Source organism: Lissotriton helveticus, chromosome 3_1 (genome assembly GCF_964261635.1).
Source record: "Lissotriton helveticus chromosome 3_1, aLisHel1.1, whole genome shotgun sequence".
Taxonomy (NCBI): Eukaryota; Metazoa; Chordata; class Amphibia; order Caudata; family Salamandridae; genus Lissotriton; species Lissotriton helveticus.
In genome coordinates this window covers 2,101,030,249-2,101,057,101 of record NC_136061.1, presented here as the reverse complement: position 1 = coordinate 2,101,057,101, position 26,853 = coordinate 2,101,030,249, and the positions used below count along the sequence as shown (strand labels likewise).

At 44.3% G+C, this 26,853-nt stretch overlaps 1 protein-coding gene across 1 annotated transcript in view; it reads left to right on the top strand.

Annotated features, from left to right (window-relative positions):
- Nucleotides 1-26,853, top strand: part of FURIN (furin, paired basic amino acid cleaving enzyme) — a 369,349-nt gene that overhangs the window by 307,893 nt on the left and 34,603 nt on the right. The window contains exons 10-12 of the mRNA XM_078683275.1: nucleotides 10,375-10,475; nucleotides 12,862-12,965; nucleotides 22,335-22,452. Of these exons, the coding sequence (XP_078539401.1) occupies nucleotides 10,375-10,475; nucleotides 12,862-12,965; nucleotides 22,335-22,452 (323 nt within the window). The remainder of the gene's footprint in view (nucleotides 1-10,374; nucleotides 10,476-12,861; nucleotides 12,966-22,334; nucleotides 22,453-26,853) is intronic.

Sequence of the window (26,853 nt, the reverse complement as noted above, 5' to 3'; positions counted from 1 at the left end):
GCAATCCCGGAGCTGTTCGAGGACCAGCACCCAGAAGAGGAGGAAGAAGAGGCCGACGAGGCGGGGTCAGAAGCGGACGAGTCCGACGTCGAGGAAATCGACGTCCAACAAACCGTGAGTGACGACGTCCCTTTACCAAAAAACAGACCCCGCACGGTGTCGACCCCGCCCTCGAGCCCGGTCAGACAACCGAAAAAAGTTTCCAACGCCCCGCCTTCGAGCCCGGCAACGAAACAGAAACCGAAACACTCTGTCTCCCATCATAGTGGTTCCGGTTCCGATAAACGGACCACATCGACACCGAAGCACCAAGTCAAGGAAAGCTCGAAGTCGAAGCAGTCCATGTCGACACCTAAGCACGCTTCGGCGCCGAAAACACCCTCGACACCGGGGACATCTTCGATACCGAAGAAATCGGATCCGAACAAAATCTCGGCACCGAAAATACAAATGGACATTCAAAAGAAAAAACACCTTTCGGAACCGAAAACTACGGTACCGACACAGGAACACGGGACTGATCCTAAACAAAAGACTTTGTTTATTGACCCAAAGACTGGCAAGGTAGTCGCAGAACTACCTAAAAAGAGGAAGAATGAACATTCGGACGACAAGACTCATCCGAAGAAGAGAACAATGGGGACGAATAAAACTCCTCCCTCTTCTCCCAAACCTCACACACCATCTTCTCCTCTTCCTCACAATAGGCCAAATATTCCTCCCACACGACCATCTACACCTACAACAGATGTAGAGAGTGACACAGGGGAAGGGGAACATCCTGGGGATGACGAGGACACAATCCCAGAGGAGGCAGACCCATGGGAAGAGTATAATGTAGGGTCAGATAATGATACCGACCCTGAATCATATCCCTCAAAACCCTCACCTCCTGATGACAATACTGGGTTTGCACAACTCATTACTAGAGCAGCAACATATCATAAGGTAGACCTACATACAGAACCTCAAATACAGGACTTCTTATTAGAAACACTACCTACTGCACAAAGAACATCAGGAACACTACCAATGCTTAAGGGCCTTCTCAGTCATACATCAGAGATCTTCAAGGACCCAGTGAGGGCTAGGGTATTGAACCCAAGAATCGATAAAAAATATAGGGCAGCTCCAAAAGACCCAATATACATTAAAGGGCAAATTCCTCTAGACTCACTAGTGGTCACAAACGCTCGCAAGAGAGCAAACTCTTTATCTACAGGAGAAGCTCCACCTCCCGACAAAGAGTCCAAACTAATAGATGCCTCTGGCAAGAGAGTAGCATCTCAAGCGGCAAACAGTTGGCGCATAGCTAATACGCAAGCGCTACTTGCAAGGTATGACAGAGCGCATTATGATGAATTAGAAAAACTCATCACACATCTCCCTAAAGAACATCAAAAGAGGGCAGATCAACTCATACAAGAAGGGAAGTTAATTACTAACACTTCAATAAAGTGCGCCCTAGACGCGGCAGAAACTGCGGCAAGGTCTACAAACACAAGCATCATGTTAAGGAGACATGCATGGCTCAGAGTATCAGGGTTCAAACAAGAGGTACAAACATCGTTACTGAACCAACCTTTTGATGGGAAAACACTTTTCGGCACAGGGACAGATGAGGCCCTAGAAAAGATGAAGAAGGATACCGAAACGGCTAAATCAATGGGAGCATTGCAACAGCCGACACAAAGAGGTTCCTTTCGTAGATCCACCTATAGAGGAGGATCCAAAAATACAGGTACAAACCAGCAGCAAACCTCTTTTACACCTACATCACCCAGAGGTAATTCGAGAGGTAGCTACAGGGGTAACAACAACAAGGGTAGAGGTCGCGGAAACAACAACAACCGCAACTCTCCAACCCCAAAACAGTGACTTCATAAAGCTTCCCCCAGACCATATAACACCGGTCGGGGGACGCCTATCACAGTTCCTACCTGTCTGGGAAAACATCACATCAGACAGGTGGGTAAGACAAATTATCCAACATGGTTATTGCCTAGAACTCACAGCTACCCCACCAAACATCCCCCCCAAACAGCGTCCAATGAAACAAGATCACCTGACACTGTTAAAACAAGAAGTACTATCACTGCTAGAAAAGCATGCCATAGAGAAGGTTCCACAGCACCAACAAGGAACAGGAGTATACTCCCTATACTTCCTAATTCCCAAAAAGGACGGGTCTCTAAGGCCAATACTGGACCTAAGACCTCTCAACGCATACATAAATTCGGAACATTTCCACATGGTCACGCTCCAACAAGTACTTCCTTTACTGAAGAAAGGGGACTTTCTTTCTACACTGGATCTAAAAGACGCTTACTTTCATATCCCTATTCACAAAGCCCACAGGAAATACCTCAGGTTTGTGGTAGAAGGACAACATTATCAGTTCAAGGTCCTTCCATTTGGTGTCACAACGGCACCAAGAGTGTTCACAAAATGCCTGGCAGTGGTAGCAGCTCACCTAAGAAGACAACAAATTCATGTCTTCCCATACTTGGACGACTGGCTAATAAAGGCCAGGTCACAAGAGAAATGTCTTCAAAACACACAAAAGACAATTCAGCTACTACACCAGCTAGGGTTCACGGTGAACTACACAAAGTCACACCTACAACCAAACAAGGTTCAACAGTACCTGGGGGCTACTATAGACACAGAAAAAGCCAAAGTGTACCCCAACGCAGTCAGGATCCAAACAATGCTTACAATCATTCAAAGATTTCAGCCGCAACACTCACTAACAGCAAGAGTGTTCATGCAGCTATTAGGCATGATGTCATCCTGCATACTGCTAATACCATATGCCAAACTACAAATGCGTCCGCTACAAGAATGCTTAGCGACACAGTGGAATCAGGCTCAAGGGCAGATTACAGATCTGGTGTTGGTAGACGACCGCACACACCGCTCTCTGAAGTGGTGGAACATAACAAACATTGCCAAGGGGCGGTCGTTCCTAGAACCAATTCCACAGGTGACAATAACAACAGACGCATCGCTCACCGGATGTGGAGCACATATGGACAAATACACAGTACAAGGAAGGTGGAGTGTGCAGGAAAGAACACTGCACATCAACCATCTAGAACTACTGGCAGTGTTTCTAGCATTGAAAGCCTTCCAGATACATGTTACCAACAAAGCAGTCCTGATCAGAACAGACAACATGACAGCAATGTATTATATTCAAAAACAGGGGGGGACGCACTCTCTCCAACTATCCAGACTAGCACAGGAAATTTGGAGATGGGCCATTCCTCAAAACATCTATCTGCTAGCCGAACACCTACCAGGAGTCCAAAACCAGATAGCAGACATCTTAAGCAGACAGTCGGAACAAATACACGAATGGGAACTGCACCAACAAATACTGCAGCCATTCTTCCAAAGATGGGGACAACCAGAGATAGACCTCTTTGCCACTCATCAGAACGCAAAATGCCAAAACTTCGCGTCCAGGTACCCACATCACCTGTCGCAGGGCAATGCGTTATGGATAAATTGGTCAAACAAATTTGCATACGCTTTTCCCCCTCTCCCACTAATTCCATTAGTGGTCAGGAAGCTGCAACAACACTCAATGACCATGATACTAGTGGCACCCACGTGGGCAAGACAGCCGTGGTACACCACGCTACTGCAACTCTCACAAGTGCCACACCAAAAATTACGAATTCTACCCATGCACCTTACACAGAACCATGGAGAAATAATGCACCCAGATCCAACTCAATTGAACTTAGCGATCTGGCTCCTGAAATCCTAGAATTTGGGTACTTAGATCTACCTCCAAATTGCATGGAGATAATTAAACAAGCGAGACGTCCCACCACTAGAGCATGCTATGCAGCTAAGTGGAAGAGGTTTGCTATACACTGTACTAATAACAATATCAACCCTCTGGACGTATCAACAAAGGAGATTATTTGCTACTTATTACACTTACAGCAATGTAATCTAGCGTACACATCTATCAGAGTACATCTAGCAGCTATAGCAGCGTACCTACAAAACAGGCAACACATATCACTGTTCAGAGTACCAGCTATAAAGGCATTCATGGAAGGCCTTAAAAGAGTCATTCCACCAAGATTACCACCTTCACCAGTCTGGAACCTCAACGTAGTACTCACCAGACTAATGGGGCCACCCTTCGAACCTATGCATAGGTGCGAAATACAATTCCTTACATGGAAGGTGGCTTTCCTTATAGCCATTACCTCACTCAGGAGAGTAAGTGAATTACAGGCATTGACAATACAAGAACCATTCCTACAATTACACCAGAATAAAGTGGTTCTTAGAACAAACCCAAAGTTCTTGCCTAAGGTAATCTCAGCATTCCACATCAATCAGCCAGTGGAATTACCAGTCTTCTTTCCAAAGCCACAAACGGTGGCAGAAAGGGCTCTACATACACTAGATGTCAAAAGAGCCATTTTGTACTACATAGAAAGAACACAAAACTTCAGGAAAACTAAACAACTATTTGTAGCATTTTCCACAACACATAAGGGCAATCCTATCTCTAAAGCAGGCATCGCTAGATGGATTGTAAGATGTATACAAATATGTTACATCAAAGCAAAGAGAACATTAACTGTTCCTCCTAGAGCTCATTCTACACGAAAACTAGGAGCATCTATGGCATTCTTAGGGAACATTCCCCTAGATGACATATGTAGAGCAGCAACTTGGTCTACACCACATACATTCACAAAACACTACTGTGTTGATGTACAGGCTGCACAACAAGCCAGAGTGGGCCAAGCTGTATTAAAGACTTTATTTCAAATAGTTGCGACAGACACTGGTGACCACCGCTAGGGAGGGAACTGCTTTACAATCTATTCATAAATGTACCATCTGCAGCCCATATGCCTCGAACGGAATATGCTACTTACCAGTATGCATCTGTTCTTGGCATAGAGGGCTGCAGAGTGGTACATGCCCTCCCAGCCTCCCCGGAAACCTGTGTCTGTCCCAACATTATCTTATTTAGATACACTTACATGGGCATATCTTTATGTACTATACTACACTACTCCATCTAACCCTACTATGGCAAAACAATCTAAGGATGGAGCCGATGCCCATGCGCACTAACACCAAGAGGAGGAGTCCTCTATGACGACAAAGACTTCTCCAAGAGAAAAACAAAGTGCAATCATCCGAGCCCAACACCAGATGGCGATCTATTCATAAATGTACCACTCTGCAGCCCTCTATGCCAAGAACAGATGCATACTGGTAAGTAGCATATTCCTTCCTTCCCAGTATAAGAATTGGCTTGGTAGTTTGGTTTGCCCTGTTCCCATCATGCACTGGGACAGGAACAGACTAATTTGCATATAGCCAGGTTCTGAGCTGGGATGGTGCAGTGAGCTAAAAAACAGTGATGGATTAAAACCATGATCTATTGACTTGGTAAGAGTATTCTGCATCATTCAGAAACTCTGTCCATCACCACCCCCCTTTTCCAAAATCGGTTTTATCCACACTATGTGTGGGAGGGTATACTCAGACGTTAGTCCCTTGCTCATTGCACCATCAGGATTCAAGCAAGCCGGGCCGAAGAAGGCTGTGATGCCAGAAACCGGTCCCCGGAAGCTTGTTTCCTTCCTAGTATAAGAATTGGCTTGGTAGTTTGGTTTGCCCTGTTCCCATCATGCACTGGGACAGGAACAGACTAATTTGCATATAGCCAGGTTCTGAGCTGGGATGGTGCAGTGAGCTAAACGGTGATGGATTAAAACCATGATCTATTGACTTGGTAAGAGTATTCTGCATCATTCAGAAACTCTGTCCATCACCACCCCCCTTTTCCAAAATCGGTTTTATCCACACTATGTGTGGGAGGGTATACTCAGACGTGAGTCCCTTGCTCATTGCACCATCAGGATTCAAGCAAGCCGGGCCGAAGAAGGCTGTGATGCCAGAAACTGGTCCCCGGAAGCTTGTTTCCTTCCCAGTATAAGAATTGGCTTGGTAGTTTGGTTTGCCCTGTTCCCATCATGCACTGGGACAGGAACAGACTAATTTGCATATAGCCAGGTTCTGAGCTGGGATGGTGCAGTGAGCTAAAAAACGGTGATGGATTAAAACCATGATCTATTGACTTGGTAAGAGTATTCTGCATCATTCAGAAACTCTGTCCATCACCACCCCCCTTTTCCAAAATCTATCAATGGAGTAACCAGGGCATCTCTAGTCCATTCAGGTGATCCTGGAGCATTCCAGATTGGGGCGAGAGCACTAAAGTAACTGATCTTCAAGGTTTTTCTGACCTTTGCCCATGTCCCGGCAAATTGTCGAAAGTCTTTAATGGTACTTTTTTGAAGAATCTTGGATCACCATATTTATGTAGAAAGGACCCTTGATTCCCATTCTCAACATCTGCAAGCATTGCCTTAAACATCATTCCTACATCTGACTTATCTGGGTTACCTAGAAGAAGTTTCCCTCCCGCAAGGACAAGGCTCTTTCATATAGAACTAAGTCTGGTAAGCATAACCCCCCTTGTTTTTCCAGCGCTTTGGAGGCCCAGATAAATGAATTAAATGTCGACTGGAGAGATTTTAGGCTTTTTTCCTTAAATGCCAATGAAATATTGTGCAAGATGAAAATTAACTTTGGGAGCAGCATCATTTTTATTAAATTGACTCTGCCCACTTACGTTAGAGGCAAATATGCCCATGCTGTCGGAGAAGATTTAATTTCCTTGGCCACCCTTTGCAGATTTAATTGTGGGATCTCATCAATGTTCTGGCTAATCTGAATTCCCAAATACCTGCTCTTGTTTTTTATTGAATGGGAGCATACTGTCCGATTCCTAGTCATGCACTCTGTTTTCGTAGAGTTAATTTCATACCCTGAAATCTTACCGAACCGAATTGCCTCCTCATAGACCAGAGGGATGGAAACGTTTGGGTCTGAAGTAAAAACCATTAAATCATCGGCGTATAACGCCACCTTCTTTTCCCAACCCAAATATTGGAATGATTTTATGTTTTGATTCGATCAAAATTTTTGGGCAAAGGGCTCGATATATAGATTAAAAAGCATCGGCGATAAGGGCCACCCCTGCCTGGTACCCCTCTTGATATTAACTGGTGCAGACAAATTCCCATTTACTAAGATTCTTGCGGTGGGCAATTGATATAATAAAAAAATAGATCTACGAAAGTTCTCCCCTAGATTATACTCCAACATATGTTTCAGATATACCCAGTTAACTCTGTCAAAAGCTTTTGTTGCGTCTATTGTTATTATGGCTAATGGACATTTATAAACCGTCGCTATATCTATTGCTCCTATCAAATTGTAGGTTAATTCAGCTATGCCTCTACCTTTAATAAATCCTTTTTGATCCTTATGCAAAAGATCCCCTGTTACCCCATTTAACCTCTCTGCCAATATTCTTGCATAGATTTTATAATCAATATTAAGCAGAGAGATGGGTCGATATGAGTCACAAAATCTTGATGGTTTAGAGGATAAGGGAGACCGTAGCTTCATTCCAAGAAGGAGGAATGTTACCACCGTTCTCAAAGATATGAGTAAAAAGAACAACCAAAACTGGGGAGAGGACGTCCTTCAGGGCTTTATAAAGTTCTGCCGGTAGCCGGCCGGGCCTGCGGCTTTACCTTTTTTGCTTTGATCTATAGCTTTCACAACTTCCGAATTAGATATTGGCAGGTCCATATTCTGGGCTTTAACATCTGAGATTTTTTTAAAGGGAGTTTGGCCCAGCCACTCCTCAACCTTACTAGGCTGAACGTTCAAATCCTCCCGATATACCTCCTTAAAATACAGCTGGAAGGCCTTCATAATTTCATCTGGAGTCTCAAGTGTATCTCCTGGAATGGAAGAGTTTAGTTCAGTAATAGTACCTTGGCCAAGATCTTGCTTGGTCTTCCATGCCAGGAGCTTCCCACAGTTCTCACCGTATTCAAAATGCGCTAATTTACTAGCCTGCAACTTCTTTTTTAATCTGACCTCCAGGACTGCTGCCAAATCTGACCTTAAAGATTTTAACTTCTCCAACCTGCCAGGGTTTAAGGATGCATCCTGTTGGATATTAATTTTATTCTCAATCGTTTGAATCTCTCTATTTCCTCGACTTCCTTCTTATATTTTTTCTGTCTTACTAATTGGATAGCAGTAATGTGGCCCCTTAAAAAACACTTGTATGAATCCCATACTATGTGGATTGGGGCGCTACTCAGATTGATCTGGAAGAAAGCCTCCGTTTCTGTTTTTAACTTGTCGATTATTTCTTCTTCCAGCAAGATGGCCCGTTCCACTGACCACCTTCTGATGGACGGTGCAACTGGAAGAGTGATTGTTAAAGAAATGGCAGAGTGATCTGAGAGATGCTCCCCTATATGCTGAACATCCTGAACCCATTCTTTTAAATTAATACTGAGGAGGAAATAATCTATTCTCGATTTGTGATTATATTTCTTATTATGGAAAGTATAACCTCTTTCCTGCCCATTTTATTCCTCCAGACATCATACCAGGCAAGTTGTTTCATTGTGTTCTTTACCAGGGCCGCCATTTTGTAGTTACAAATGGCCTTACTGTTCTGTGATTTATCAAGAGTCTGATCCAGGACCACATTGAAATCCCCTGCCATAATCAATGGGTCTGTATAATTTAAAAGTTCCGATAATAAATCACGAAAAGGCCCTGTATCGTCAATATTCAGACCATAGTAACCTACCACTGTGAATTTAACTGTGTAGCACTTGACTTTTGCAATCGCCTATCTCCCCATCTTGTCCACTACCGAGGATTCAAGAGAGATGGCTGAGTTTTCTGTACAATTATAGGAACACCCTTAGTTGTGTGTTTCTGTGTCGTACAGACTACATTTTGAATCCAACTCCTCGTTTTGCAGATTGTTTTCAACTCATCCTCCATTAGGTGTGTCTCCTGTAGGACAAGAATCTGTTCTGGCGTGTCTTTTAAATATTGGAATATATTTTCTTACTATATTTTGTCCTTAAACCATTAAGATTCAAGGAGCGCACCTTCAGTTTAAAATTCTGCTCAGCCATAAAATAGACTGCTTCTTTTGAATCCTGCTCCAACTAAAACTTTCAAACCCAACTATTTGGCTATTCGGAGCAAACTTTTTTATTTTTATTTTCTCCCTCTGCTCCCCACCCTGTGCTCTCCCCCACCACCACCCTTCCTCCCCACTTGTGAAACTCCCCCTAGAAGAACCCCCTTCTTTCTTCATGGCCACTACCTTGGCCTATGGACACCTATTCCTAGGACGGGAACACATTTCTATTCACTTAAGTTTCTACTATTGAGAACATCTAAACCCTGAATATTTTTCTTAATTTTTATACTCCCTCTGAGATGGACTGCAGAAAAACTCGGCTTCTTCTACTCTCCTAAACACTTTCATACTGTTATTATGCATTACTTTCAGGGACGCTGGGAATTTTAATTGCGCAGTAGCCCCCAGTTTTTTAAATGGTTCCAGTAAGTTCCCCAGCTCCCATTGCCTTGAAGCAGTAATAGCCAAAACGTCTGATCTAATCTGGAATGTGATGTCATCTACTATCAGTTTTGCTTGAGTGCCTTATTAGGAATTTCTTCTTTCAGTGTGTATGTAAGGAAATGCACCAGTGTTTTTCTAGGCCTAGTTTTGTTAGGGTTGAGCCTAAATGGATCCCTGTGGACTCTCTGCATGTCTGCTATTAGTGCCTCCTCGGAACACTCAACAAGGGTAGCCTGCTTTATCACTTTTGCCGCAAACTCCTTTATCTTGGACCCTTCGAGTCCTTCAGGAACTTTCAACAGGCGTATATTGTTCCTCCGCTGGGAGTTCTCTAACGACTCCAGCTTGTCTTGTGTCTCTAAATCCCTCCCTTTTAACACCGCTATGGTTCGGTTATTTTCTTCCACTTGGTTAGTTAAATCTGTTACAGTAAGTTCCAAAGCCGTTGTCCTTAAAGCAAGCGAGTCGAATTTAGTTTCTAATGTCTCCCACAAATTTTTAATGTTAACTTCTTGGCTGGGTGGACTGCGTTCACCCTGTGAAAATAGTGGGTGGAGTCCCGACTAGTGTCCTTGTTTGACTAATTAAAGTAGGGAAACCTTTTGTATAGCGCCAACTCTGCCGCCAGTTTGTACCTGTAGCGCTGATGTAGACAGTACCTTCCTCCCGTAACACTGCCCTGATCCAACAGTATCTATTGGGCCTTGATTTAAAAAATGCATAATGCTTTGATTTTTCTCAAACCTGTTTTCAGACCATATTTTGTTGCTATTGTTTTTAGGCACCGTGTATTTTTTGCTCGCTGCTGTTCTCAAGCATGCCGCTTTCTTTTGTTTTTTTAGGTCACAACAGACCTGAGACAGAAATGCACCGACTCCCATACGGGAACCTCTGCTTCTGCACCGCTGGCCGCTGGAATCATCGCTCTGGCTCTGGAGGCAAAGTGAGTAATTAATGTCACGCGCCAGTCATTTCAATAAGTGGGCGGGCCAAACACGCCTCTTCCGGGTTTACCTCTCCTCGGTCGGCCATGAGCTATCCTCCGACTTGCTGACTGGTTTAAATATTTCACACGGTTTATTCCAGTTCTCTTTAAAGTTTGGCACTTACTCTGCTAACCTGTTCCAGTCTGGGAAAGTACCTGCGTAGATATATAAAATTAACCCTTGCCATACAGGGTGGCTCTGTTGACAGTCGGACTTGTAGGTTGGAGTAGGGATCACTTATAGAAACAACCATTATTTTGGGAACCTACTCTATAAGGCAGTTGGCGAATCTTTTTTATGACCACTGTGAAAAAGAAATTCCAAAGCAAGCAAGTGCCGGGCAGGCTCTGGTCTGGTCTTGACTTTCAGCTGTCGTCCTTCCACTCCACCTCCCATACATCAGCAGCTCTTACTGTAGCTCGGTTTGGTCAGTGTTCAGTTTTGCCCATTCCATATAGTTAATGGAAGGGAAAGTTGTAAAAACAATCCAGGGGTATGAGCGGAGTCCATAGTCCAGGAGGCTGAGGGGGGCTCGCACATACTGCTACAGACAGGAAGCATGGTTCCAGTGCAGCACCTCATGTTGTCAGTTCTAATTGCTAAGACTGTAGAAACTGGTTGTTCGCATGCGGTTGATGCTGTTGAATTGTATGAGAACATTAGGTGCTGCATGGGAAAGACGGTGGGCAGTCCCATTTTTTTTTGTATGTTAGCGGCAATCTCCTACGAAAAGGCCTATAACGAAAATCCTATAACGTACATCCTGGCTCCAAAAAAAAGCAAATTGTGGCACATTATCTGAATAAAGGCTTCTTCTGCAGCATATTATGTGGAATTATTATTTACTTATTTTTGTACAAAAAGATGACACAACTAAACAACATAATGGTTTTCCTAGGAAATAATAGTATGTTAATTCAGCAGATAATCTTCAAATGTTATTCACTAACAATGAATGATTTTTATCATGCACAGCAACACTTCTTTTTTTTCTAATTTCAAGTTTAATAGATTGCCATAAATGTATATAGTGATGCTGTAACGTATGGGCTAGATAATTGGGCATGTGCCAACCTATATGCAGAAAGACCGCACATGCAGATTTGAAATTTTCTACTGGCCCTGTCTCCATATTTAGGGCCACATGTACGACAGTCAGGTTTTTCAAATTGCGATTATTAGCGACGTACAATTTGCAAGTCGCAAAACCTGATGTACAACAGGGTCTCAGACACTGTGATTCACAAATGTAATGTAATGTGGTATTTGTAAAGCGCTGACTGCCACTCCGAAAGAAGCATCCTGGCGCTGCAAATGGGTCACAAGGGACCTGCCTCATTAATATTCACGAGGCAGGTCGCAATTTTCGACCCATTATGAATGTCCAGCACCCACAGGGATGGTGGCCACCATGTCTTCGACTGCTTTTTAAATAAAGCAGTTTTTTTTTTTTTAATGCAGTCTGTTTTTCTTAAAGGAAAACGGGATGCATTTAAAAAATAAATGACCAGTTTTCTTCATTTTTTTACTGTGGGAAGTGGATTATGGAAACTCTGCCTGCTCTGGAAAAAATGTTGGTGCCCCTATTCATAAATTGGAAGGGACCCATTCACGTTTGTGAATGGCTTATCACCATTTTGAAATTGTTGGTAGTAATCTGCACATCTTTTGCGACTGCATTCCCGGTCGCAAAACATTCATACTTACCAGTGCGACTCACTATCAGTAAGGGATACACTTGCATGCCCCTTCCTAATAGAGACTCACAAATCCAATTTTGTGAGTCAGTAATAGGCTACCGACTCACAAAATAGGGTTGGTACATAGGAAAATGCATATAACCCTCGCATTTTGCGACCAGTAAAATGCGTGGTACATCTGGCCCATAGTGTGTTAGGATATTTGAGGTTTCTCACGTATGATACTTCCATATGTTTATAATAAAAGTGAGGAGCACACTCATGGCAAGCAGCGGAGGTAATTCATAGTGTGCAGTAGTTTGTTTGCACAATACATAGTTTATGAAACCAGTGAGAATGTCTAGCCTGCCACTGTTCATAGTCATAAACTACTGCATGCCTGTTTTCAGCTATACGTCAACAGCAGGTTATGGTTTACAAATCAACTATTATTCATGGTTGCCACTTAATCCATGTCCCACATCATTGCCAAGGCCGAAGACTGCGACCTGGGAGTGGGGATATTGTGTCTCCACTCCTGGGAACACCATTCTTTTCCTTTGAAGGAAATGACACATATAAACGCCATAGAGACGCAGAGTAGTGGAGCGTGGCCACTAAAGCCTGCATTAATTTGTTCCTAATACGTTATTTTCCACCACAGCAAGAACCTGACCTGGAGGGATATGCAGCACCTGGTCGTCCAGACGTCTAAACCAATTAACCTGAATGCCAATGACTGGATCACCAATGGAGTTGGTCGCAAAGGTAAGACTGAAGCGGGAAGGTTTGGCCATGAAATGTCAGCTTGCCTCTATCTAGAACCCATATACTGATGTATAGAAGAAACAGGTTCTATTGATCCTGGGACACTGGTCTCCAGTGTCTACTGATGTGGATCGAGGCTTTCTCAATTCTGTACCGTGATCACGTATTCTACACTCAGAAGCCTATGATAAAGCACAGCATCCAGCTCTTTATTCAGTGCTTGATCGCAGGTTTTTCCAACAGTCTCGTAAGTTGCCCTACAAAGACTCTCCTTTCCATAATTCGATGTTGGCTCAGGCATTAGAGTTGTCTCCTCCACACACCAGTCTAATATTGTAACTTTTTGTGGTTTTATAGTCTCAAAACTCTAAATTCCTACAATGTGCAAATGCCCAGTATAATATCTCTGTAGGTTGAGTGCACCTGGCAGAGATACTTGTGAAACCCAGAGGTCCTAGTGACAGATCTCTGCAGGTGAAGATCCACTTCACTGGTTAACATCATTGTGAATTTTAACAAAACGAGCATCATTGTTTTTGATGTTGGCAGTGGTACCAAGAGCAGGCAGACAATATAGTCTGTGCGATTGTCTATGTAAATGGTTAATATGTTAAATTTCCTTATGTTGAGTTAGTCCTGCGACTAATCATGAAAATGAAAGTTGGCTGCTCTCTGAGCAAGTGGAAAGATGAAAGTATTAAATACTGCACAATAACAGGTCCAACATAACAAACAACAAATATTGAATATCTGTATAAACCTATCCAAGTATACTGCTGCAAAAGCAAATCCAAAGGTACCGTGCAATCCTCTCTAGACCCTGTGCCACAGATTTATAGCAGTATAGCTCGATTGACCATAGGGTACTAATAATGCTCCATTGTCTTTTTACGTTTGCTTTGCATATGATACAGAGTGTGTGCCTGCTTCATACTCTGCTCATGGGCTGTCTGTGCTTCCCATCTGCTTGGCATTGAACCACTCCCTGAGCCTTTGTAACGTGTGGCCTCCGTACTAGTGACACTGCGAGGCCTCTGCCTCAGCTCACGTTGGGCCTGGTCACCCCTATTCCATCATAGTCCTGTGTGGAATCTGCAGCCTGACAACTGTTATCTATATTGCATTTTCCTCAAAGTGCATAACGCAGAGTATTGTTATATGCATCTGTTGCCTGTCGCAAGAGATACTCCTATCAACCTCTGAAGGATATCAGACTGAGCCTACCCTACCACGACCTTCAGAACAACCTTGAGATCAGAAATCTATCCTCCGCATACACTGAACTCCCTAATCTTTCTTAAGATAAGGGAGTAAAGCAGCAGAACAGAATCTCCCAGCTGGGAATCCTGAAATTATTCATGGAACAAAAAAACTAACTGAAATCCTGGAAATCAGTCACAACCATAGGACTGGCTTGTCATTCCATTCCATAATATTGTGCTCTTTAGCCTGACCTGGTGTGTCTCATGGAGAACGCACTTGTAAAGTTCCTAGACTCATGCCAACGTGTAGGGCGGTGTGTTCTGCCACTCACCAAAGGTGTGTATAACTCTGGACATTTCTTCCCAAGCGCAGTTTGAGCCCAGTTTCTGACTGTAGGAAACAGTCCGTACTTTGTTGCACATGGTTATGTTAACATTTGGTTCTCCTACCAAATGCCTAAGTTCAGTTGGTATGACGAATGCAAAGGTCCTAGGTCACAGTATGAAGGAACCTCGAACTGTGCAACCAGCGATTTATTCAACAGACTCGCAGCTTGCAGTCTTGACTGTGGTCACATGCAATAAAAAAAAAAATTTAACGTTCTGTGTGGCCGTAGTATTTTATATATGTACTTCCTTCCCCAAAAAATTTCAATAAAGTATTTTGAAATATAAAATGGTCTTTCAACTATGGGGCCAATTATGATGCCGTAGGAAACGTCACTGATCCTTGGTCGGAGCCGTTCATACGGCATTGTAATCAGCAGTTTGGCTTAATTTCCGACCGACCCATATGGATGGAGTCGGTCGTAAATAAATCCACCTGGATTTCCGAATGGCTTCCGACTGGCTCGGAGAGCCCATCTGCCATTTGGAAAGCCTCCTGTTATCCCAAGGGTGACTCTTTCCGCCCGAGGGATTACAATGTCTGATTCCGACAGCCTTTCTATGCTGTCCTTTCCGACACAAAGACTGTTGGAAGTCGAATTTGGGGGTCCCCAGCAGGGCACCCATGAGTGCGATGCCTCTGGATGGCGGCAGAGGGGGCACCCCCTGTTGATCCTGCTGATAAGAGGTGCAGGGACGAGCTGCACCTCTTCTCTTTATGAGAGCATACATTCCAGTCCCATTGTAAAGAATAGGACTGTGACCGAACCGTGTTCAGTCACATCGTAATTGCTGGGTTGGGACCGCCGACAAGAGGTTGACCGGTCCTAGCACCCAATCGATCTTGGACGGACTCTGATCTGTCCGACATCTAACTCGATTCCTATGTGTTTCCAACATCTAACCTATCTGAAGAAACTAGTTTTGGCAATTGTTTTGTCAAACCTTTCTTGACCATTTTTTCACTTAGTGGCTTTCATCAGCTTGATTAAATCAACATGGTGAAATAGCTTGTTGGTGTAAATTGTTTTTCTTCCAGTTATTTCCTTTTTGTGGGGCGTGGATTTTCACATTTCCCGCTCCCCACATTTTTTCTGCCCTTAAACAGTCTTCCTTTCTTCCCACACATGCAGTGTTTTCCCCCTTTTTTCCAGTGCCCCCCCCTTGAATTCTCTCATACTCTCTTAAACTTAAAAAAATAAAATACAAATTGTACATCCCTTTTCCTTGATGCCCGTCTTGCCATAATCTTTTTAGGTCGAGCCATTCTCTATCTACTCTTGGTGTTTAGACCATGTACATGCTTTCCATTTGTGTCTTCGTGTGTCTTTCTGAATTCATTCTTTTTATTGGTGAAACTTTGCGGTTTGTCCTGCCTTTGGGTGTATTTTTCACTTTGTAGCGACTGCCCCAGTTGCATGTCCCCTTGCTCTTTTATTTATTTATCTTTGCTCGGCACACTCTTTTATTCACTGAATTGGTCTTGTGCTATGAACACAGCTTCAACATGGCCGCGCTATATTTTTAAACACTTTTATTTTATGCGGTTGGGGCTGCCTAGGCAGCGGGCATGGGAGGCATGCGGGGGAGAATAGGGCAGCTTTGACAGCACACACAGGCCAATCTCTGGCATGAGACTCTTCAGGAAAGTCAAAACAATCTTCAGGAAACACTGGTATTGCTTGAGATTTGCATAGAAACCTATTGCACTTGATGCATACAATCGCTAGTTTCCTACACCAGTGGCTTTGTCAGATATTTGAAAAATGTTGTCCGTGCTGTTCAGCAGCATTTGCAAGGGGAAGGCGGAGAGCGTGGGAGAAGCAAACCCACCCCCTGCAGGCTTAGTCTTACTTGGGTTCTGAGTGCCCCGGGCTGCACAACTGCATCTGTAAATTCAACCCTCCTTTGCCAGCATCCCCTCCTCTCACGCTTCCAGTGTCTGATCATACATAGTCTCACAGCTGCCAGAGGGCGGCCAGCAGTTACTTCCTGCTTGTGAGACAAAGCAAAACCTTATTCTTAATCAGAAAAAAGGTTACCTTTTTTAATTTCAGTCTGTGTAAACAACAAATTCCCCCACTTGATTCACTGATGTCAATGCATCAGAAAATGTTTGTTTAGTTCATGTTTGCAGAGGATTGGTGGGGGGAAAGAGACTTGCTGGAGAGGCGTGGATGCAAGAAGCATTTTTCATCTATGGATCACTGACACACTTCTTTTTCAAGTAATTTTTCAAGTACCCAGATTCAAGAAAATATGCAGTCTTTCTCTCATTTCCTGCCAAGTGCTTTCACTGTATTTTCAACCATCTGCTTTTCTGCCTTTTAGCTATTAGTGTGCCTTTTGTTTTTAGCCTTGTTCTCGTTTTTGTGCATTTTTCCACCCATTTTCTTTACCTGTTGTGTCCTCGTCTTTTGCTTTGCACTGTGGTCAGCTCTCACTGCTCTAGCCCTTTCTGCAAAGTCCTCCCGCCTTGCAGGAAAGTGCCCCTTGTTGAATGGTTACCCCCTAACCTTTAGCCAGATACCTGATGCCAACTTGACTGACTGTGTGCTGGAATCCTGCTAACCAGGCCCCAGCACCTGTGTTTTTAAAAAACTGTACCTTTGTACCCACAAATGGAACACGTCTGCTCCACCTGTAAGTCCCTTGTAAAATGTACATCTGTTACCAAGGGCTTAGTGACAAGTGAAGGCCTCTGAGGGCTGCAGCATGTATTATGGCACCCTCAAACCTTAACACCCCCACCCTGCCAATGCAGACTTGGTGTTTTGGTGCAGACCAAACAAAAGAGGCTGCATGGCACACATTCTTGTGTGCAGTGTCCACCACACACTGCCTGTGGCATGGGTAAATCACCCCTCTAGCAGGTCTTTCAATCCTAAAGGCAGGGTGCCCTATGTCCAGGTGAGGGCATAGCCACAAGATCAATATGCCCCTACAGTGCCTATGCCATTCACTTCACAGACACTGTGTGCATGGAAGCCATTTTGAGTACGTGGGTTGGGAGTTTGTCAACACGGAGACCAGCCCTGCCTTTACAAAGAACTCTTATCTCCTGTGGTCACCGGATTTGTCACCACTCTGCACCCAACGCACATTGCCTGAATTAGAGTGGCCCAACACCCCAGCGAGGTCCCCCGGCAATCCTGACTTGAGTGGCAGTGTTGGATGACCACCACCGACCTTCACCTAGACGCCTACAGCCTCAATACAATGGGTCCCCCTAACCATGACCGGAACCAGTGAGAAGAATCCAACACAACGGGTCACCCCTGCATCTGCAGCTCCTGTGACCTAAGGTGCCCAACCAACTGTGTCCTGGTGTCCAGCAACTCTTCAACTTCATCCTCCAGTCTCTGGTTCCCATTGTCCAGTCTTCTGGCCCCAGCCTGCAGTCCTTTTTCACAACTGACTTCATGAATTGCATTGGGCTTCCAACACCTCCTAAGCACCCTGCATCTAGCCACCCCTGCGCCGCTGGTGGTGTGGACGTGGTGCTAACCTGAGACCCCCCTATGCCCTGATCCTAACCCTCAGAACTTGGCTCCTGAGACCAAGTGGCCTGCCCGTGAGCAGTCTCCAACCAAGGTGCCCCATAATCCAGTTGGCTAACATTGTCACTCTGCACCCGGCTGCCCTATTGCCGCTAGTGGTGCCCCTGGAGAGCGAAACTGAACCTTGGTTCAACCCCCAAAACTCCAGTTCCAAAATAGATTTACTCACCTGTATTTTAGCAGTTTGTTTTTCCCTTAGGATTGAATGCACCCGGCTGCCCTATTGCCGCTAGTGGTGCCCCTGGAGCGCGAAACTGAACCTTGGTTCTACCCCCAAAACTCCAGTTCCAAAATAGATTTACTCACCTGTATTTTAGCAGTTTGTTTTTCCCTTAGGATTGAATGGTGGATTTTTCTCCCAAACATTATTTTAAGTGTTGAACTGTCTTGTGTGGCACAAACAGTAATCTATTGCTTGCACAAGTTAACCTGCTTAGCCTGTGTCCTGTGTTGTGTAAACTGTGTGGGGAGTGTGTATCATACCACATCAGAACTGTAATCGAAAAGTACTTTGCTGCATATTTAAAATGTTTCTCAACTGCAAAAAGTAATCTGATGTTCCTGCAAATCCAATTTTCACTGTCTTGCTGAAAGTAACATTGTAAGAAGAGTTTAACTTACTTTGTACTAAGTGAACCTTAGTTCTAGAAATAAAACAACAAAATAATAAATGAATGTAACAAACTGAGTGTGTGACATTATTTCTTGCCTGAGTATGTACAACAAATGCTTAACACAACCCTCCTGACAAGCCTGACTGCTCAACCACACTACCACAAAAGAGTAAAAAATGATTTACTTTAGCCTCGGATATCTCTCTGGGGATCCACTGGACTCTGTGCATACTATACCTTACTTTGGTATAATATTTACAGAGCCAGCTTCCTACACTCCTCATCGCATTTAAAAACGCTCAGTATTTGCAACGTGGCCTTAGGGTGTTTGTAAAATGGTGGTAGCATTCCCCTTATTTGTGAGAAGGTCCTGGGCAGGGGTTATGTTTGAGCTCTTATTTGAGAAGGAGCAGAGAACTGAACACAACTAACCTTTCTGTTGCTTAACGAGCTGCAAGTCCAAAATATGTTTGCTCTGTAACCTGGACAAAATAACAGCACAAAGCATGAGTCTCGTTCCCTCCCATGCTGACTTAACTAATAGTTCCTTTTGGTCGGCCTTCCATAACTTTAGACATTTCGGTATTCCCGGCCTCCTCCTTTGTGTCTCGTTCCCTCCCATGGTGGCTTCACTAATGGGTTCTTTTTGTTGTCTCTCCATAACTTTCAATATCTCTGGACTCCCAGCCGCCCTCTCCTAGGCTGGAGCCCAGTGTGAGGATAGAGGCACTGAAGCAAAATGAATGTGCTTCTTTTATTATTTATGTCAAGTCCTTTCTTTCCCCACTGCCCAGCTCAGTAGAATAATTCCTTCTTAGCCTGATCAGTCATTATCCTGTGTATTTTGGTATAGTGCCACACTTGCCAATTCCAGGTTTCTTGGAGCATTCTGAGATTTACAAGTATAAACAGTCATTGGTGGGTTTCACCTGAGGAAGGCTTTGTAAGGCGGGCCTGCAAGAGGACTTATGAACCCTCACCTGATCAGTGTGTGACTATAGCCTGGGCTAGAGTGTAGGACTCCTCTGTGATTATGTCCTATGAAGGGGGAGAGAGTCTTTTGACCTTCCCCTAACTCATGTAAATAACATCACAGTGCCCTTGCCGTCAGCTCTGCCTGTGCCTCAACCTCTGTGCCGATTTGATCCTGTGCCTCTTCTCCCTGTGCCCCTTTGATCTTGCACCTCTCTCCCGGTGCCCCTTTTGCCCCGCACCGGTCTCCCGGTGCCCCTTTTGCCCCGCACCGGTCTCCCGGTGCCCCTTTTGCCCCGCACCGGTCTCCCGGTGCCCCTTTTGCCCCGCACCGGTCTCCCGGTGCCCCTTTTGCCCCGCACCGGTCTCCCGGTGCCCCTTTTGCCCCGCACCTGTGTCCCGGTGCCCCTTTTGCCCCGCACCTGTGTCCCGGTGCCCCTTTTGCCCCGCACCTGTGTCCCGCTGCCCCTTTTGCCCCGCTGCCCCTTTTGCCCCGCTGCCCCTTTTGCCCCGCACCTGTCTCCCGGTGCCCCTTTTGCCCCGCACCTGTCTCCCGGTGCCCCTTTTGCCCCGCACCTGTCTCCCGGTGCCCCTTTTGCCCCGCACCTGTCTCCCGGTGCCCCTTTTGCCCCGCACCTGTCTCCCGGTGCCCCTTTTGCCCCGCACCTGTCTCCCGGTGCCCCTTTTGCCCCGCACCTGTCTCCCGGTGCCCCTTTTGCCCCGCACCGGTCTCCCGGTGCCCCTTTTGCCCCGCACCGGTCTCCCGGTGCCCCTTTTGCCCCGCACCGGTCTCCCGGTGCCCCTTTTGCCCCGCACCGGTCTCCCGGTGCCCCTTTTGCCCCGCACCGGTCTCCCGGTGCCCCTTTTGCCCCGCACCGGTCTCCCGGTGCCCCTTTTGCCCCGCACCGGTCTCCCGGTGCCCCTTTTGCCCCGCACCTGTGTCCCAGTGCCCCTTTTGCCCCGCACCTGTGTCCCGGTGCCCCTTTTGCCCCGCTGCCCCTTTTGCCCCGGTGCCCCTTTTGCCCCGCTGCCCCTTTTGCCCCGCACCTGTCTCCCGGTGCCCCTTTTGCCCCGCACCTGTCTCCCGGTGCCCCTTTTGCCCCGCACCTGTCTCCCGGTGCCCCTTTGGCCCCGCACCTGTCTCCCGGTGCCCCTTTCGGATGCAGGCTGCTCCCTCCTTCTGTATTGGCTGATTATTTGATCTAAACAATTTTTCTGAGTGATATTGCGCTTTATGAATGTTCTATATTTTGTGGGTGTTGCTCAAAACGTAAGCCTGTTAAAAACTATACCCTTCCACCGTTGATTTACCACAAACTTTAATGTCTTGTATGTCTGTTCTCATGCAATCTGTAACAGGTCCCAAAGGCAAGACCTTTTGGCTATACCAATCCTTATTTTTTGTTTTGTTTTTGTGGATTCTGCTTACTTACCACTCGTTAGTACCGCCTAGTATTAATTTGTAACCTCCCATGAGGACTGGTCCTTTTACTGCGGTTACACGGTATGTCTTAATTTCAGTCTGAGAGCACCATTTTCTTTAATGATTTTCTTTACTGCAAACGCGACCTGCTTTCCGGCAACTGCGCCGCTTTGCTTGAACCTTTTCATCGACCTAATTTTTTTTTTTAATTATGGCAGCACACTAACTATATTGCCTTTATTTTCCTTGCAACTTGCTCCTTTTAATCTGTATTTTTTTCTTTTACAAGCACGGCACATTTTAACTTTAGCAGCTGTGCCCCTTCCGTTATTTGTTTTTTTTAAGGCAGCGCAACAGCTTGCTCCTCATTGCCATCCCTCCCCGGGTGCGTGCTAAACTTTCAACATTAACAACAACATGGGCGCCCGCTTGACTTGCAGACTTTGCCAAATGCTTGAGTTATTGTATTGCTGTGATTCCTAAAACCGCTTTACTGTTCAAATCAGATGTTTGCTTACTTGGCCGGATTTTATCTTGAAGTTTTTTCTCCTCCTCATTCGGAATAAAATCTGACCTCCAGTGTACTGTACAAATGGTGTTGCCACTCCTCTTACATTTGCTAAGGTACGGTGACTGATTGTACACACCTTTCTTCAAAGCGCCATTTCCGCGATCGGGGTCAGGAGGCGCTAGACTGCAGAGCAAAGCAGCACAAGGTCTGCAACATGCATCTGTGTGCGTCCAGTCCTGGAGGTTGTTTGTGTTCTTTACTTGGATTCAGAGACCGAAACAACACACATTGGCAATGCAATAGGTCTTGCCTTAATTGGATGTAGCGCTATTAGCTTTGCAATTGTAAACGTAATATGGCGGACAAACAACTTTTTGTTATGTATTTGCTCTTGTAACATTGGCGGTATACTTTGCGCCGTGCCGCCCTTACTACAAAAGTCAATAAATAAAACCTTTATTAAAAATATATATAATTGTTTGCCGGCCGTATTACTTTTCTATTTGCAAAGCCAACAGCTATGCATTTAACTAATGCGAGACCTACTACATTGCAAATGCTTGTTAAATGTATGCTTTTATAATTCTTAATGTTTCAGAAATTGTAAACCGGTTTATCGCCTGCTCGTTTCCCTACTAAAAATGAGTCTAATTTATCTGGTGTCTGCTCAATAAAAATATACGTCTTTTTCTATTCACAGTGAGCCATTCATACGGTTATGGCCTGCTTGATGCTGGTGCCATGGTGTCTCTTGCCAAGAACTGGACTACTGTGGGGCCACAGAGAAAATGCGTCATTGACATGCTCACTGAACCAAAGTAAGTAACTGTCATTGAATATTTTTGCTGTCATGCAAGGCAACATGTTTTTCGACGTTCCTCATGCTACATGCAGATAGATGTAAACCTGTTTCATTTGGTTTCGTCAGAGAGCTGCTAATACCTCTGACTAGGGAAACTGCTTTCTGCTCATCCGGTTCATACTGAATGTGTGCGTGGGTTTATGCTGAATAGTGTTTTCTGTATGCGTCTGTGTATGTATATATAATGCATGGGATTTTGTAATCCCTATATAAATGCCAGTACCTACTTTCTTTATAATCGGCAACTTGGGACGCACCCAGTCACCGTTAGTAAAGAAAAGACGCCAGAACTAGACTATTGTAACTTATTACTGTTGAGTTCTGACATCACAATTTCTGCTGCCAGCAACTAAGGTGACAAAGCCGGACTGCCGTAGCAGGCATCGGACATTTGCCCGGGAGGCTGGATTTGGCGTGCTAGGGGGTATTTTTGTTACTGGGGGCCAGTTTTGCAGCGATGCTTCAATATCGGCCCAAGTAACAAAAGTAGCAGTGGTGAGGGCCGGCTTTGTTTATCAGTAGTGCTTCATGCTGTGCTAATATTTTAAATGTGCTGTATAGAATAATTTGTATTATTATAAAATCACATTTTAAATGCAAGATTGTTCAGACAATTTTGAGTAACTTTGCTACTTTTGGCTATTCTCCATTTACAAGTATGGTTACTTAAATATATACCTGCATGTTCCCACCACTTGAAACATGGCAGATATCATAGGTGATGGCAAAGTTATTACTGGTAGTAACTTTACAACCCTATTACATCGTCCACACACTTGGTAGACACCTTCAGTTAGAACAGAGTTCCACCTATTGTAGGTATAGGGGAAATTAATAACAATTGTTAATGTTTTAAATTAACAATTTAAATTAAGAATACTAAAGTAAATTGAAATTATTTTTTTAAAGTCTATCTTTTTTTAAAACTTGATTTTTTAGTATGTATTAAACAATACTAAGTTATGTATCAAATTAATTCAAATGTTTTTTTAGAAAATTACATTTCGAAATGAAAGTTATTAAATTATTGTTTAATAAAATATTTATATTTAGTTATTTACATTAAAATGTATTTATATGTATTTTTAAAAAGTTAAAATGTATTCCTTTTAACCCCATTTCCTAATACTAGAAGTCCCTACCTCGAGTATTTTCCAAGGGACGGTGTTGCATCACCTATGTGTAGCAGTAGGTGGTGCTTCACTTACTCCAGCTCTGAACTGGAATACACTTGAAACTGGTTTGGGTCCTTTTTGGCTGAAGTCGTTTTGGGTCCTTTTTGGCTGAAGTCGTTTTGGGTCCTTTTTGGCTGAAGTCGTTTTGGGTCCTTTTTGGCTGAAGTCGTTTTGGGTCCTTTTTGGCTGAAGTCGTTTTGGGTCCTTTTTGGCTGAAGTAGTTATAGAAGTGCAGTTTGCGAATAGCAATGTGCTTGCTGTTTTATGTGGTGGATTCCCCAGGAGGACAGGTCAGTCACCTCAGACAACTGTATACTAAGCATAATAAAGCACCGCTACTGCATAGAACTCGAGACCCCGCCACCCATTCTTCCAAAGAAAATACCATTAAGGGAACAAGAATTCCTACAACTGCGGCAGAATATCAAAGACCTCATCAAAAAAATCCATAGAAAGAGTTCCTCACCCCGCCTCCTCCCCATAGAGACAGGAAGAGGTATCTACTCTGCATACTTCTTAGTACCCAAACTAGACCTATCACTGGGACCTATACTAGACCTCTGATATCTAAACAAGTTTATACGAACACAACACTTCAATATGACAACACTACAAGAGGTAATCCCACTCCTAAAGAGGGAAGATTACATGGCCACTATAAGCCAAAGATGAGAGAAGTTACCTCAGATTCATCTAAGCCAAGGTACACTACCACTTTAGAGTGTTACTCTTTGGAATAAAATGTGCACCAAGGGTGTTCACAAAATGCCTAGCTGTAGTAGCCGCACACCTGAGAATACTGAGAATACTGGGTATACACTTCTACCCTTATCTGGACAACAGGCTGGTGAAAGCAAGCTCCAGACAAAGGTGCCAAAAAGACCTATAAATGCTCATCACTTTGCAACTTCTGAGGTTCACCATAAACCACAAGAAATAATCTCTGCTCCCAGAGCATGAGAAGTTATTTTTGGGTCCACACTGAACTCTGGGACAGCACACGCATAATCTGTGCCAGGAGAGCAAATGCATTTAACAAAGTGAGCTCACCTCTGCTAGAAATGTTAGTTTCTGACAGTGAGGACTATTATGAAATTAATGGACATGTTGGCATGGTGCATCAGAGTCATTCCCCATGCAAGACGACACATTCAGGAATGGTTCTCCAACAGATTATCACAAGCCACGCGGAGCTGCAAGGATCTAGTGGTTGTCACTGCGAAGGTTCAGAAAGAAGTAGAATGGTGGAACACAAGGAATGTCACGGTAGGAGAATTTTCAAACTGCCCACTCCCACAAGGGTTGTGGAGCCCACCTGGAAAACTTTAAGGTCAGGGGCCCCTGAAGCCCAACGGATACAGTGAAACATATAAGCCCAGTGAGACTGAAGATTGTCTTCTTAGCATTGAAAGCCTTCCATGCACATTTAAAAGGACAGACCGTGCTGATCCAGATGGTCAACGCCAGGGCAATGTTCTACCTCAACAGAAGGGGAGTAACAGAGATGTTCCTACTATCAAAACTGACGGCTGATTTAAGGGATAATAGGCTTTTCTGGGAGGTAATAAACCGGCCTTTTTTGAAAACAGGTGAAGAAAGTACTATCCAAGTGCATATATCTGAAGACTCCTGGGTAGCTCATTATAGCAAAATCTTTAATCCAAATGAGATATTGCTGACTGCTACCACGGGAGCAGGCGATTTTAATATGGCGTCAGCAAAATCACTTAGTGACTCCTTAACGCTTTCAGAGGTAAAAATAGCCTTAACCAAGGGGGCTGCTTTAAAGGCCCCAGGCCCAGATGCAGTACCCTTGGATCTTTTTAAACAGAACTCGGAGGTTTGGTCCTCATTACTTTTGAATGTTTTTAAGGCAATAATTCTGGGGCCCATCCCGACTTCTTGGAAAGAAGCAGTGGTTGTACCCATTTTTAAGAAGGGTGATAAGTCTGACCCACGCTGCTACAGGCCAATATCACTAATAGATGCATCATGCAAACTAATGGGTAGGGTGATATTGGCTCGCCTTGAAACATGGGCGGAGACACAGGGGGTTATTGTGGACTCCCAATATGGATTTAGAAGAGGGAAAGGAACCACCGAGCAGTGCCTACATTTAGCATTAATTATGGGCAAGTACATGGGTGCCAAGAGTAGTTCTATTCACTTGGCATTTATGGACTTGTCCTTGTCCAGTGCTTTTGACACTGTGTGTAGGGATAAGCTATGGCGGATGATGGAGGCTATGGGGTTTGAGGAGCCCTTGGTTACCTTGCTTCGTAGGCTCCACGCTGCTACAATGGTGAGAGTTAGATATGGCCCTGGTGGGGAGAAGACTAGACCTATATTGTCCACTGAAGGTGTCCGTCAGGGATGCATTTTAGCTCCCTTTTTATTTCTGGTCTATACTAATGGATTAGAATGTTTTCTGTTAGAAACCTGTGCTGATTTTCCACAGATCAATGGCAAAAGAATCCCAATGTTGTCATATGCAGATGATACTGTTTTAATGACCCTCACCCCCAATAGGATGCAGATTTGCTTAAATGCTTTTGATAACTTTATGGGAAATTTAGATCTCGGGGTCAATTTCACTAAATCATTTGCCATGACTTGCGGTTCAAGAAGTGTTAAAACCCGCAAGTATATAGTGAGGGATTCAATTATAGAAAAAGTTGATAACTTTAATTATTTGGGTAACCTTTTTAACAAAAAATTGAATTGGGAACCCTTGATATTAGTTTGGGTCCAAAAGGTTACACAGTCAATTGAAGCTCTTTTTCGTTTTGCCAGTAAATTAGGACAGCGGCGAATAGCAGAAATAATATCCTTGTATAAAGCTAAGTGTGTTTCTGTTATAACTTTTGGTGCTGGAGTTTGGGGGTCACAAAATTGTGAAAAGCTCCAGATTATGGAGAATAAATTTATAAAACGTCTCCTATCAGTCCCATCGGGTTCCTCAAACAGTTTTTGCCATGGGGAGGTTGGAATGGAGTTTGTGACCGACACCATACATGTAGCTCCATTATTATTATTATGGGCTAAAGTTTGGCAATCGGAGGAATTGAAACTGACAAAAGAGATCCTGCAAGATTGCCTTAAACTTGATCACTATAGGGAGATTCCATGGCTTTGATATGTTGGAGATACCCTTTATAAGATTGGGTTAGGAAACATGTTTG